Raw genomic sequence first — 13179 nt, forward strand, 5'->3', positions numbered from 1 at the left:
GATGTGAGTCTCACCTCTTTGTGAGAGTGAAATGATATAAATTGTGTCATTTAAAAAGATAAATATTTTTCCCTTTGCTATTTGTGTTTGTTCTCAATTTTTAATCTCCATTTGAACTTGCAACCAAGTTCGTTAAGTAAGGCAGTGAATTTGGTATTCACAAAAAAGTGACACGTTAACAAACTGAGTTCGCTACAGTGCCGAACAAATTTGCTCACATGATATATTGAGAAATAATACTATTTACGTGACATTTGAATAAAAATCTTGATGAACAATACTATTTTGATCACTGTTGCGTCCTATGCGGATTAAGGGTTGCACTGACGTGCTTGCCACGGTGGCTTCCTTAGGCCTCGCATTATACATTGTTAATTAAAATAATAATAATAATAATTCACTAGGATTAGCCTAGTGGTGTGGGGTGTATATTAGGTGCTTGTAGTGTAGTGGTGTGTATTCAATTCTCATGTAATGCGCACAAAAAAAAAAAAATAATTTTTTTTTTTAAAAATTAATTAAATTACATAATTCTCTGTAGTAATTAGCTAAATAACTTGCCCATGAGCTTCAGCCGAATCCCTTTCCCCCAATTTCCAGCTGGAATTAAATCCAAATACCTACTTACCCAAAAAAAAGGGTTAAATAAATTAGTTAAATTAATCTTTGAATGTAAGATATCTTATTTTGTATTATGTGGTAGTTGATAACTATTTTAAATCGTTTGATTAAATTTGGAATTCAGTTTCTAAATTTTCTGAGTTTATTATCATTTTTTATCTCTAATGTTATACATTTGTTTAAGGGTTTAACTTTTCTTATGTTGTAGGATTGTAGGAGAGAAAAAAAGTAGGGAGAAGTTAAATGTGGGTCCCATATTTTATATTAAAAAAGAAAAGAAAAATTAATTGGCACGGAAAACGAATTTGTGTAGGAAAATGGGAGTATCTCATGTGGCATGAGAGTATTATTTCCCTTTGTTTAATGTGTTATTCTAATTTCGTACAATGTTTTCTATAATTATAAAATATAATATCAAGTCACTCAAATTTAAGAGTCCCAAATCTATCTCCCCCCATTCTATTGAAGCCTCTTATGAGTTATGAGCAATGAGAATCAACCTGCATGACTTAATACAATTCAGGTTGAGAAATTATTCCTACCTGACCTTATGCAAGTTATTTATTATATGAGTTAATCTACTATTCCATATTTATATTATTAAAATTAAAAAAAATTCAAATAATTTTTTAATTAACTAATATTAAAAAAACTTGAATTTATTTACATTAAATCTTAAAAATTTACTATTACTTAGATTAAACAAATATTTGTAATAAAATAACAAAAAGTAAACTTGAATTTTTTTAAAAATAAATAATATTCCAAACCAAATTTAATCGTGTTACAATCAAATCAAAAAAAATTTAGTTCAATTTTATTTACTTATTTCACATTTTATGCCCTATTTGACAACCCCGTTTAAATGCACGCTCGATCTTCTACAAAAACATCATAGTTATCATGTGTAACATCCCTTACCTGCATGTTTTATTCTTGGGGAATTGATTGTCATGTTTGTATGGCAATTGCCATATATGACATATGCGGGTTGTTTAATAGCTCTTTGCTTATTGTACAAGATAAAACCTAACGATGAAAGAGTTGTGAAAACCAATTATAAAAAATAAATACAAATGCATATTAAATGACGCAATTGAAAAGAGACGCTATTGTGTAAAAAGCAAAAAATAAAAGAGATACAATTGCATTGAGAAAAAACGAAAATGTGGAGTCCAACTTTTGTTTTAACAAGCTGGACCTCAAAATGGGCCTGGCAGAGAGAACAAAAAAAAGTGGAACCCAGAGAGTATCAGCTCAATGTATTCACCAATTGAATTGGAAGACTCTTTTGCGACCACAAAGAACAAAATGATAAATCGAAACAATCTCCCATCCAAGCAAGAAATTGATAGTGCATTATATAATATGTTGGCGAAAAACATGATGTGCATGAAAGGAATAAGGTCTGTTGGTATTTCCCAACCAAAAATCTGTATAAATTGCCCCCCTTCCCATTCATAACACTCCTACTACTTTCCCGTTATTCTAAAAGCAAGTGTAAGAAGATAAACCATAAGCAAGTAAAATGATACTTCAAAAAGTAACTAAGACTGATCAATACCTGAATCACACCAAGGGTAAATAATCTCTAGTTTGCCTCCTATCAATTTCAGATTTCTCAGTAATTTTGTGGAATAAACAAGTTCATGGATATGTTTAATATTTCCATCTCTACATAAAGACTATGAAAAGGTAATGCGCATTTGTAACAAAATATTAGGAATTGATAGAAGGGAATGTCAAAGAGAGAGACAGAGAGATTGAACCCTGAGAATACAGATAAACTCAATCCAAATACACAAAATGTACGTAAGGGAAATCTCAAACAGATTACTCATTCTTCAGTTCTGTTCAACAAAAACTCTGATACAACAAAAAGTAAAAGACAAGTAAAGGTAAACTTCCTTACATCTTCCTCCTTAATCATATGGTATTTGGATATATGCTGCGTCACAGACAAAAGGGACATCAGCATACATACCCACAAGAGCACACCTTATGCACTCCAAGACAGTAAAAAGATAACCAAATGCTACAGCAGTCCAGAAATGCATTCCCAGTTTACCCCAGTAGAGTGATAGTGGCATCCAACGGCTCACAGTCCCTATAACCTGCAGGGCAATCTCCAATAACATTCCCATCACAACATGAAACCTGAAGAAATGAGGCCATTCTTTTTTCCTCACAATTCCAAGATACGCAACAAAAAAGTATGCCATGAGGAACCAGCTAGGAAGCCTCCCAATTGCCATAAGAAAAGGGTATGTATAGAATTCAAAGATTTCGAAAAATGGGTGAAGATTATATGCTGTCTCAGCATACATCCATGTCTCATGGAGAGGCATGAGGTAAGGGATGCATGCTAACGTTCTCCACCACCATCTTGGTTTTTTCATCATTGGGGGATAACGGAAGCTGGATGGGACATCCTTCGAAGCTCGAGGGGCCATATAAGACCTGCGCAACCTGGGTAACACAGGGATTGTACGAAATATAAGATTTTGACCCCCACTTAAAAGTAGGCTTGATGCAGCGGACATGTTTGAGAATGTCATTCCTGTAATAATAAAAAAAAAAGGTTTATAAACAATTAGAAAATAAAATTATCAATGTCAAAGATACTTATTGCAAAGATTGGGTAGACTAAAGTGAGGCCTGACTAACAAATTTCTAAACATAATATTCATATTACTTAAAAGTATCACATTTAATAATATATTACACCAGGGCCATTTAGGCAATTTTTCACTAAACACCATAAAGGGGGATTTACTTATCTCTATTGTTCTTAAATGACATTTTTGCAATTTGCAGAGGAGGGAAATTAATAGTAGTCTCATTCTCATAAGCCATAAGCTCAATAAATTACACCATAATTATTCTATTTTAATTGATGAAAGAAGTGAAAGAGATGTACCTCTTGGCGACCAGGATTTACATTGCAAACTGCATCCCCAAGAACTCCGGATGTTTGAGAGAGCAACCTTAGCAGCCACCTGAGAAGCGTTGCATGGCCAAATGTTCACAGGAGCACGCCCTTGGGATACGATGCAACCATTTAGAATCATGGTTGTTCAACTCTGGTTGAAGAACAACATAATAAATAACAATAATAACAAGCACCAAGGGAAATTAAAGATAAACTAGTGGAAGATGACTACTACATAAACAAAAATAAAAATAAGAATAAAAGTTTAAAGGTATGCAACATTATAATCATATCACTGCTGGTTTTTCTTTTTCGTTGTGTTCATGACAAACAACAATCTAAAGACCCAAATAGCACTGTAACAATTGTTCAACAATGAGATTTTACAGTAACTACTAACCAAAACAAAGTGAGGATCCAATGTTGAGAGAGAGAGAGAGGGGGGGAATCAGGTAAAGACATAGATACCTCAATCAGGGTAAAAACCTGTTCCCTCTCTGAGTGCCAGAGCAGCAGAGCTTGTAGTCCTAAATCGTGGCTCCAACGTTTGATGGAATTCGAAACCTTACGCTGTGGAGTTCATGTTTAGGTTTATCTGTCTGTCCATCATTTCATAGAGAAGAAAAAGATAAAATAAAACCTTATGTGTCTGAATCGGGCTAGTCTTCATATGACGGGTCGGGTTCGGGACAATTTTTTGGGCCTAAGCCCAGAGAAAACAAACTATACGACACAAAAGCAGGAGAATTTTAAAATCTATCTCGATAGTTAGCTTGTTGGGTTATAAGTTATGATGTCCACTAATTTTTTTTAAGGATTTCCATGGAATCATTATACTCAAGTATTAACATAACAACTCTGGTTAATTAAATGGGTTTAATGTTTCACCATTGATTCGAGATAAAATTATCTCTAATGAATCCAAAACGATGTCGTTTTATAATAATAAAAACTAATATAACTTATATCAGTTCAATGCATATGAAGAGAAAGATAGACATAGAAATTCCACATAATCAAATCATGTAAAATTTTATTATGAGAATATCTATTCTGTAACGTCCGGCCGCTTCGAGAATGAATGATTATCCTCACATACTAAGACTTTTCAGTGTGTTTTTTCCTCACTCGCACACTTCCTGAGAAAACAACTTCCCTATGGAGTTCTTTCGTTTCGGGCTACTGAAAAGTAAATGCATTTTTTATTAGTATAAATAGTACTAATTAATTCTTATAAGTTATCCCCAATTGTGCAGTCTCGTACTTATACAGTCTTTGGAATCCCTCTCTTTCGAATGTTGATTCGATTCATTAATTCATTAATTCTTATAATTCTTATACATTTGTTGGCGTCTCTAAGATTAGTTGACCATAAACCTCCCACTCTTTACGAACCCAGGATTGGATGTCAAGAAAAATATTTGATGTTCTATTATCTCCAGCAGAGGATTAGAGAGCTTCTAAGGCGTGTAAGGTGTCTCCTTCCGCTTACAAGGTCAACTTCTAAAAAACTACCTTTGTTATATTCGTCACCTATGTGATTTTTATTATTATTTTTACATTAAACACTTTTCATTCATATGCATCGCTTAATACAAAAAGTTTAGTTTCATAGGCTATACCACTTTCTTCATTATCATTCAACTTTGTTTTCTCGATAAGACATAATTGCATTTTCTAAGACAGGATTATGTTTGTCTTGTCAAGAGAGTTGTTGTGCTCGGGATTTAAAACTCGAGCTTAATAAATCACATTCATGTGTTGATTAAGCTTATACAAAAATTTAACTCTTGAACACTAGCTTAGTTTTGGCCAACAGCAATTTAACAAGTTTAATTTTCTTTAATGAATGGTCAAGTTAAAGGAATTACATGTGACGTTAAGAATTTTTAAAATGTTTTGGGGACATAGTCGCCTAAAGTCTAAACTTAAAAAAGAAAGATGACCAAAATCTTTAATTCAAGTAATATGAAGCTCACTACCAAACACGTGAATCAATTGATAAGGGTTTGTTCTAAATTAACGTGTGGTCTCACCTTTAAATTCTTGGAAATAAAGAGAATTTTATCTCCCATAAAATTTTATCTTATTCGAATTGGATTAGTTGAGTAATAAAATACGGCCAAAAAGAGTTCAATTTACCAATTAAGCTGCATATTGTGGCAATGTAGTTGATGTCATTTCGCTTGCTTTTTATTTTATCATCACTTCCTTACACTGTCATATACCACATTTAAAAATAAAATAAAATAATAATAATAGAGAGAAGCAGCCACTGGTTTTAGGAAAACTGAAATTGAATCAATCATTATAACTTGGAAACTACTAAAGAAGAAATTCAGATGTATTAAAGCCATAAGGTATATTCCAAGAATAAACTGCTCCACTTGCCAAATTTTCTCTGAGCTTCCTCTGTGTCCCTTCCCGTTCTTCCCTTAGAGCATGAAGCACTAAAATATCACAACCAGTTTCCTAGCCAATACTTCTAATCAACCAATCTTCTTGTTATGTATATAAAATCTTAGCACTAGCACGGGCTCTTCCTAATGCCTAGTGTATTGCTTATATAAGAAGAAACTAACTTGGAAGTTGGAATTGATTAGGCTGCAGTGTGCAGAGCAATACTATTGAACCCTTCTTTTGTCATTTTGTCCTTTCTTTACCTGTTCTAAAAGGAAAATTCCGCAGCAAAGTTTGAATTGATACCGTTAATGATCGATTCATATACCAGTCCACCAAGATATTTAACAGCTAAAACATTTTTTTAATGATTAATTAATTCAATAATCACACTTAAGGTTCCACTTACGGAATTCCCTACATAGATTTAATTGAATAGGGAGAGGACCCTCTCCAACTTTTTCGAAATATTAAAAAATAAAAAAAGTCCAAAGAAACTGCCATTAAATTTGTTGGCTATGCTATTCGGTATGCGAAGTGACCATTCTTTATGTTAGAAAATGTTTTTTTTTTTTTGAAAATATTTTAATCGGCTTATTGCTTCGCAACTAATTCGATTCAGGGCGAGTTCAGGATTAAGGCTTTAAATCCCTCCCAAAAGTGATACTGGGGAGATTCGAACACATGTTCTCACCCCCACCTGCTTATCTCTCATGCGCCAACTGAACTACCACCATTTGGTTATGATAGAAAATGTTTTGTATTGTTAGCAATAGCTCTGCACATTTTGTTAGATGGGAATCATTGTTTATAATTTTTTTGCTTTTTGAGGTAGCCTTCTTAATGCGAATAAATCTTTAGTGCAGCTGATGCATTGGAAATTTAGTCGAATTGTCATTTATTTTGTGACACGTGAATAAAAAATATCACATCAACTAAAAAGATTTATTCCATTATTGCTCCAACACATGAGAGATCCTTTAATTAAATTTTCATTTCAGTGCTATAGAAAGAATGGCATTGGAGAATTCTATGTTAGATCTTGTAAAGGAAGAACCAAATTCCTTTCAGCTAAATAATATAGGGGGTTGACGTGTACGAATTAAGACCTCAACGCTGACCTACAATAACAAATAGCTATCTCTAAGTTTAGCTGTCATTGATGGCAGGCCATGAGTTCCCATCTAATCTTTATTTTTATTTTTATTTTAGAGTAAGCAGAGAACCTTTCAAAATGGGTCTAAAGAGAAAGGTTATGCATATGGTCCACCATTTTGTTCCTTTTGAATTGGCAAATTTTCTGATCCATCGAATGTTGATACCTTATAAATCTTGTATAACACTTTTTCCTTATCTTCTATAATCCATTTTCCCTGCAGCAATCAAACACTACTACTCCCTCTCGCCGCGTCTACAAGTCTGTTTCTTTTTTCCTTCAGTTTTTGAATTGGGTAAACGGAAGAAACAGAATCTACTAGTGTTCCACCAAAGTCAAAATATCTATCTTGCCTTACAAATGTTAGTGGTGCATGTTATATTAACGTGAGAACAGGATTCACAGTTGAGGTTGGAGAAACTTTTGACTCTGATTCTGCACCAAGGAACTAAAACAAGTACTACTCAACTTTTTTAAATTTTGTGAGCCATTTGAAGGTTTTATTAAAATTGGTAGCAAGGAAAAAAAAATTATGCATAAATATGGGAGTGTTTGCTTTATATTAAAGAAAGAAGCGGCTTATTAGCAAAAGGAAACAACCAATTATTCATGCACCTAAATGTCCATTCTGTCTATCTACTTGTGTTTATTAAAATATATTGATCAACGAAACACTTATACGTTATATGAATGATCAACGAAATAGTTTTAGTTCAAATTGGTTCTTTATATGATATCAGTTTCAGTGACCACAAAGTCACAAGTTTGATACTCACTGTTCCCACTTTCTAATAGAATTAAAATAAGCATAATGTAAACAAAAAATAAACCAAAAATTGAATAATATCTACGCTTCAAGTCCAAAGAACTTTTACGTGAGGAATATGTTAGAGAATAATATAAATCATTAAAAAAGTCTCACCCAATAACTTAAGATTTTGGGTTAAATCGATTCTTTACGATCATTATGTCGATTCTTGTTATCGAGTTTTTTTTTTTTTTTTTTGTAAATTGTTATCGAGTTTTTTATTATGTATTCAGTGTACACATTCAAGTTTCAACTCTCCCACATGGAATAGTGCAGTTCTAAGAGAAAGGCAGAGAGTTCCAATAAAAAAGAATCCTTTACTGTTTAAGAGGGTGATTGAAATTAGTGGTGGGATCATGGTATTAATTTAATGTATAATCTAAGTGATCCTGAAACCATTAAAATCTAAGGCCAAATTATGGGTGGGATCACAATAATTAATTTTCGTATATTACCTTTATAAGCAGCAATCCAGGTGTAAACCTTCTAATGGTAATCCTCAAAGTGGGAATATAAATGGGGTAGGGTACTAATTGCCTCTCATTAATGCATAACCTGTTACATTCTTCTAACCAAACCTAACCTTAGTTGCTATTGGAATCTAGAAATCACTACTATATATGTATGATGTTTCTGTCTTCACGGTTTTGATATATCTGGAGAAAGAGAATAACATATCTGGGTTAACGGTAGGTCTAAAATTGTTTGACCCATTTTAGTCAAAAGATGGGGCTAGAAAGATTTGAGTGAGTTGTTATATAAACAAAACCAGAAGTACTAACTATGCAGCTTGTGAAAATTGTTATTTATTATGTTTAAAGGATCCATATTTAGGAGGTGAATCACAATAAAAAGAATGGGGCGCAAGGGATGTAAAAGACATGAATATAATGCCATAACCATGTCTATTGATTTTTAAATAACATCCGTAGAATTTGGAGAATTTGTTCTTAGTGTGTGTGGATATATATCCACGGAATTGGGTCCTGAAGTTTGCCACAATAAAAGAGGATCTTCATGCTTGGCAGGCAAATTGCCGCGCACTTGCCTTATTAGGGGAGCCAAAAGGAAAATGACTTTTGAAGTTGGTTCTTCATAGCATGCAAGAGTCGAGGGTTTGTCATTAAAATGGGAAAAGAGGAAAAGAATGTGAATAAGATAAGTTATAAAGCCAAATCACCCAAAAACACACGACCAAATTTTAGTAGATTTTAGTTCTTACACTTCATACTAATTTGAATTTTGGTTCTTCTATTTTTCTTTTTAAGATTTTAGTTCTTACACTTCATCCTTATGTTTTTTATTCATAAAAAATGAATTATCTCTTTCTTTTAATGAAGAATTGTTTCCTATATAATTTAACTTAAAATATTAGTGAATGCTTTTGAAATTAGAGAAAACTTCATTAATATTCCTAAGGACTAAGGTATGTTTTAGGATTAAAAATATTTCTAAGTTTCTTTTAATCAGGAATACCTCTATAGTATAGTGTTTAATAAAAATACCCCTAAACTTCATTTTCATCTACATCAGATTTTATTAATTTTTTCTCAATCAATTATTTACCTAACAAAATTGTACGAGCCTTACAATAGTGATAAAGTTACTCTTGGTAATTAGAAGATCATGTGTTCGAGTAACTTGCCAAACGTTAGAGTAAGACGATATACGATCCATCATCATTCGTATTCTTACAAGTTTGGGAACTTTATCCCCTTTGGCCAATTATATCACTTCATAAGTAACAAATATCTCAATAGTATAAAATATAGGAACTTATACTAAAAAGATTATAAAGATAAAAAATTAAATGAGTAAAATTTATTAAAGCTAAAATCTACCTTGAGCCTTTTTCCCTTTTTGGGAGGGGGAAGGGTAACATGAGATGACTTAATTTTGTTTATGAGTTTAATATTTATCATATTATAGGAGATAAAATTATTTTATATACGTACATAAAAATATATGAGATTTATATTTTTTGCTCTTTTTTTTTCATATAAACTTTACATACTTTTATATATATATATATATATATATATATATATATATATATATATAAGATAAAATTATATGCTTCGATATGATAAAGATTCGACCCTTTATTTGTTATACAATAACTATCTGTGTAGTTTTATTTTAGGAGGAAGAATATTCTTATTACAAAAAAAGTTTACTATTAACTTACTACTTATCTAATTATTATTGAGTCAGAGAAAATGAAAATTGAAAAATTTTAAAAAAGAAAAAAATATTGATCCAATAATAATTAAATAAGTAATGAATTGGTAGAGAGTTTTTTTATAGTAAAATTATCACCTCTCTTGTTTTAGACGCACAACTACTTTCTCTTTGAAGATAATGAATTATTTTGCTTTCCGTAAAGTGAAAAAGGAAATATACGACCACTCTTTTTTACAAGGTCAAGTTGCCACAGAAAATTATATAGTATCCGTTGGAAGCTCAAATTGGTTTTGAGTAACTTCATTACCTAATTGGCTCCCGTTTGCGTAAGTTTTAAGCCTAATATTTATGGTTAAACAAGTTAACTTCTTAAACATTATGGCATCAGAAATACACCCGAGTTGGAGTGGTGGGACGATGGTGACAGGTGTTGTGAGTCTATAAAGAGAACGTAGGGTCACTGAAGTCCCTGATGAACCTAAAAATTTTAGGGTGTGGGAAGTTTAAGAACCATATCTTTCACTTCACATCATTTAAAAAAACAGAGAGAGAAAAAGTTTACTAGTAATACCGGGGGAAAAGTTTTTAAAGACAATGAATGGGACAAAAATGAACTTATGTCCCATATCAGTGATGGAGCCACTAAAATTGTTTTATGTGCGTATATTTAATAGTGAAAGTTTAGAGCAGTGTTCTCGAAAAAAAATTTAAAGACAATTTAGACTAACATTTTATGTACAAAGTTATGAACTTGCTCATAATTTAGTTGTATGTTGCTAATCAATTTAGTGGTTGATTCTCTTTAATTAATTTGTGTTGCTACATTGTTTTAATCATCTCTGTACGTTGCTATATTGCTAACTAATATAAGAGTAAATGTTCTTTTCGGTCTCTAACAAAAAATTCTATCCCCACTTTAATCTTTCAGTGCGGGTTTGATAGAGGAGAAATTTTATTTTATCCGAGAATCTCAATTTTCAAAAATATAATTTTTACATTCAGTTTACGATAATATCTGAAAATTAAAAATTTAGAAAAATTTAATTTTCCGGGAATTCCAAAGAATTCCTCGTTTAGTGACATGAAATCTATGAAATTCAAAGTGGACACATTTTAATCTTTTTAAGCGACTGTCTTTTTTGAATTTGTAAGTCATCACAATTTTAACTAAATTGATTTACTCTAAATTTCTTAGTAACCTCTGCACTCATTTTTGTTAAGAACTGGCGGACATTTGCCTCCACCTGTCCGCCTCTGCCCCATATTGCTAAACGTGGATCCATCTTGACTGAACTTATATTATCATTTGTTTATTAAATAAATACCAAATTTATTTTAACTAATAATTTAATCGTAATTAATCAAAGAAGAATTTTATATTTATTATTAACCGTTATATATATTATAATTAAAATAATAATCCTTAATAACTTTATCTAAAGAAAGCCGGTTCTCTTTGAAAACTATAACCGAACAACCAATAAAAATGAGTTTTACTAATCTTCTGTCACATAAGACAGCATTTTTTTCTGCACACTGAAAAATAACGTGGGATTCATTTATTTATTTTTTCTTTTTTATTTTGGTGGATCCCATTGCTGGTTTGTGAGTGTGACATAAGAGAAAAACTTTCATACAAAAAGGAGACTAATAAACTCCCTATAAAAATACTAGCTGATTAAACAAATAAAATTAACCAATGGAGATAGCTTATGCATTAATATATATATATATATATATATATATATAGGTGTAGGTGTCAATCTACTTTTCATTTTAATTTTATTTAAAAAGTAAAAATTTAAAAATTAAATAATTATACAAATATTAAAATAAATAAATAAATCGTAGAAAAACAATTTACTAATCAAACTTTTAGCTTGTTGTATATTAAAATATTTATATACGATAAGAAGAGATGAAATATAAGATCAAATTTTAATAATCATGAAAACAAAAATTCGAATAGAATAAAGTGGCAGTAGTTTTTGCTTATGGTATTTTGCCACATAAATCCCCGGGACAAAAAAGAGAGGCAATATTTACCCCCAAAAAAATGGCAATTATATAGGGACTCAGCTTGGGAAAGTTCTAGATTGTAAAATCAAACATATTTAATGAGTTTTATCCATATTAATATCAAATTCAACATATTTTTTCCTTGCCAAAATGATAATCTCTATCAGTTGAGATAAGGAGACAAAGTACTAAATAATGCTAGATTCAATGTGAAATAAGGTTCATCTCAATCAGAAAGAATAGAAAGTAATCTCTAGTAGTCTCCAGGAGTGACACCAATACAGCAATTAATGCTGGTATTTGAACCTAAACATTAATGAGCATGAATCACCCAAATAAATATCTTCAGCGTCCCTGTTGGCTGTTGCTGCCTTCCCCTTTAGTTAGGCTTGTTTCTTTTTTTCTTTTTGTTTTGGGGCTCTGCCCCTATCTGTACCTAAAAAAATAAAATAAAAAAATCTTCGTTTGTGTAGTTTTAGTGATCTGTGTATGATCCCTCATTATTCCCAAAAAGCAAATATTTACAAAATAATATAATATTAAGAAAAATAAAAATTCATGTACAATTTGTGAAGTAGTCAAGTTAGATTTAATCTTAATTAAAATATAAATGTGTATGGAATTGTGAAATTCTTCTAAGGCAATGAGTGGATAAGTGAATAGCCATTAGTACATTTTGCAGGAAGCTCGTCATGAGGACCAAGAGGGGCACTTTCCTTCACTCTAGCTAGCCCATCACACCAACCAACACACTAATACCGTAGTTTTTTTGATAATTTCCAATAACAGTTAAGCAGTGTGTTTTTTTAGGGTGAGTAGTTTGTTTTCACAGTCCATTAAAGGTGGTGATGAGTGATGACCCTTTAAAATTTTCAAATTCCAGCTACTAAAACATTGATATTTCATTTTCACCCTTTATAAGTAATGTTGTGACAGCAAGGAGTGGTAAAATAAATATATATATATATATATATATATATATATATATATATATATATATATATATATATATATATATATATATATATAGGTTTAGTGAGTATCAAGTGACGTGATGTA

At 31.3% G+C, this 13179-nt stretch overlaps 1 protein-coding gene across 2 annotated transcripts; it reads right to left on the reverse strand.

Annotated features, from left to right (window-relative positions):
- Positions 1-2398: 2398 nt before the first annotated feature.
- On the reverse strand, positions 2399-4158 carry LOC133303633 (protein TIC 20, chloroplastic). Of its 2 annotated transcripts, none has more exons than XM_061503565.1 (3): positions 4022-4158; positions 3542-3704; positions 2399-3181 (listed from the first exon to the last, which is right to left on the reverse strand). In XM_061503565.1, exons 2-3 carry the CDS (start codon positions 3690-3692, stop codon positions 2544-2546), a joined length of 789 nt encoding a protein of 262 aa, XP_061359549.1. In that variant the 5' UTR covers positions 3693-3704; positions 4022-4158; the 3' UTR covers positions 2399-2543. The 2 variants fall into 2 exon arrangements, with proteins under 2 accessions (XP_061359549.1, XP_061359550.1); XM_061503566.1 differs by having other exon boundaries at positions 3954-4151.
- Positions 4159-13179: the final 9021 nt, after the last annotated feature.

The sequence above is a fragment of the Gastrolobium bilobum genome, unplaced genomic scaffold (genome assembly GCF_033153095.1).
Source record: "Gastrolobium bilobum isolate Gb01-03AN ecotype WA unplaced genomic scaffold, APGP_CSIRO_Gbil_v1 utg2313, whole genome shotgun sequence".
NCBI classification, from domain to species: domain Eukaryota; kingdom Viridiplantae; phylum Streptophyta; class Magnoliopsida; order Fabales; family Fabaceae; genus Gastrolobium; species Gastrolobium bilobum.

What these genes read in the sequence shown, in the direction of transcription:
- LOC133303633 (XM_061503565.1), bottom strand. Translation starts at nt 3,692, where the DNA reads ATGATTCTAAATGGTTGCATCGTATCCCAAGGGCGTGCTCCTGTGAAC. An exon ending in TAAATCCTGGTCGCCAAGAG is followed by an intron (nt 3,182 to 3,541) that starts GTACATCTCTTT and finishes TTATTATTACAG; the next exon opens with GAATGACATTCTCAAACATG.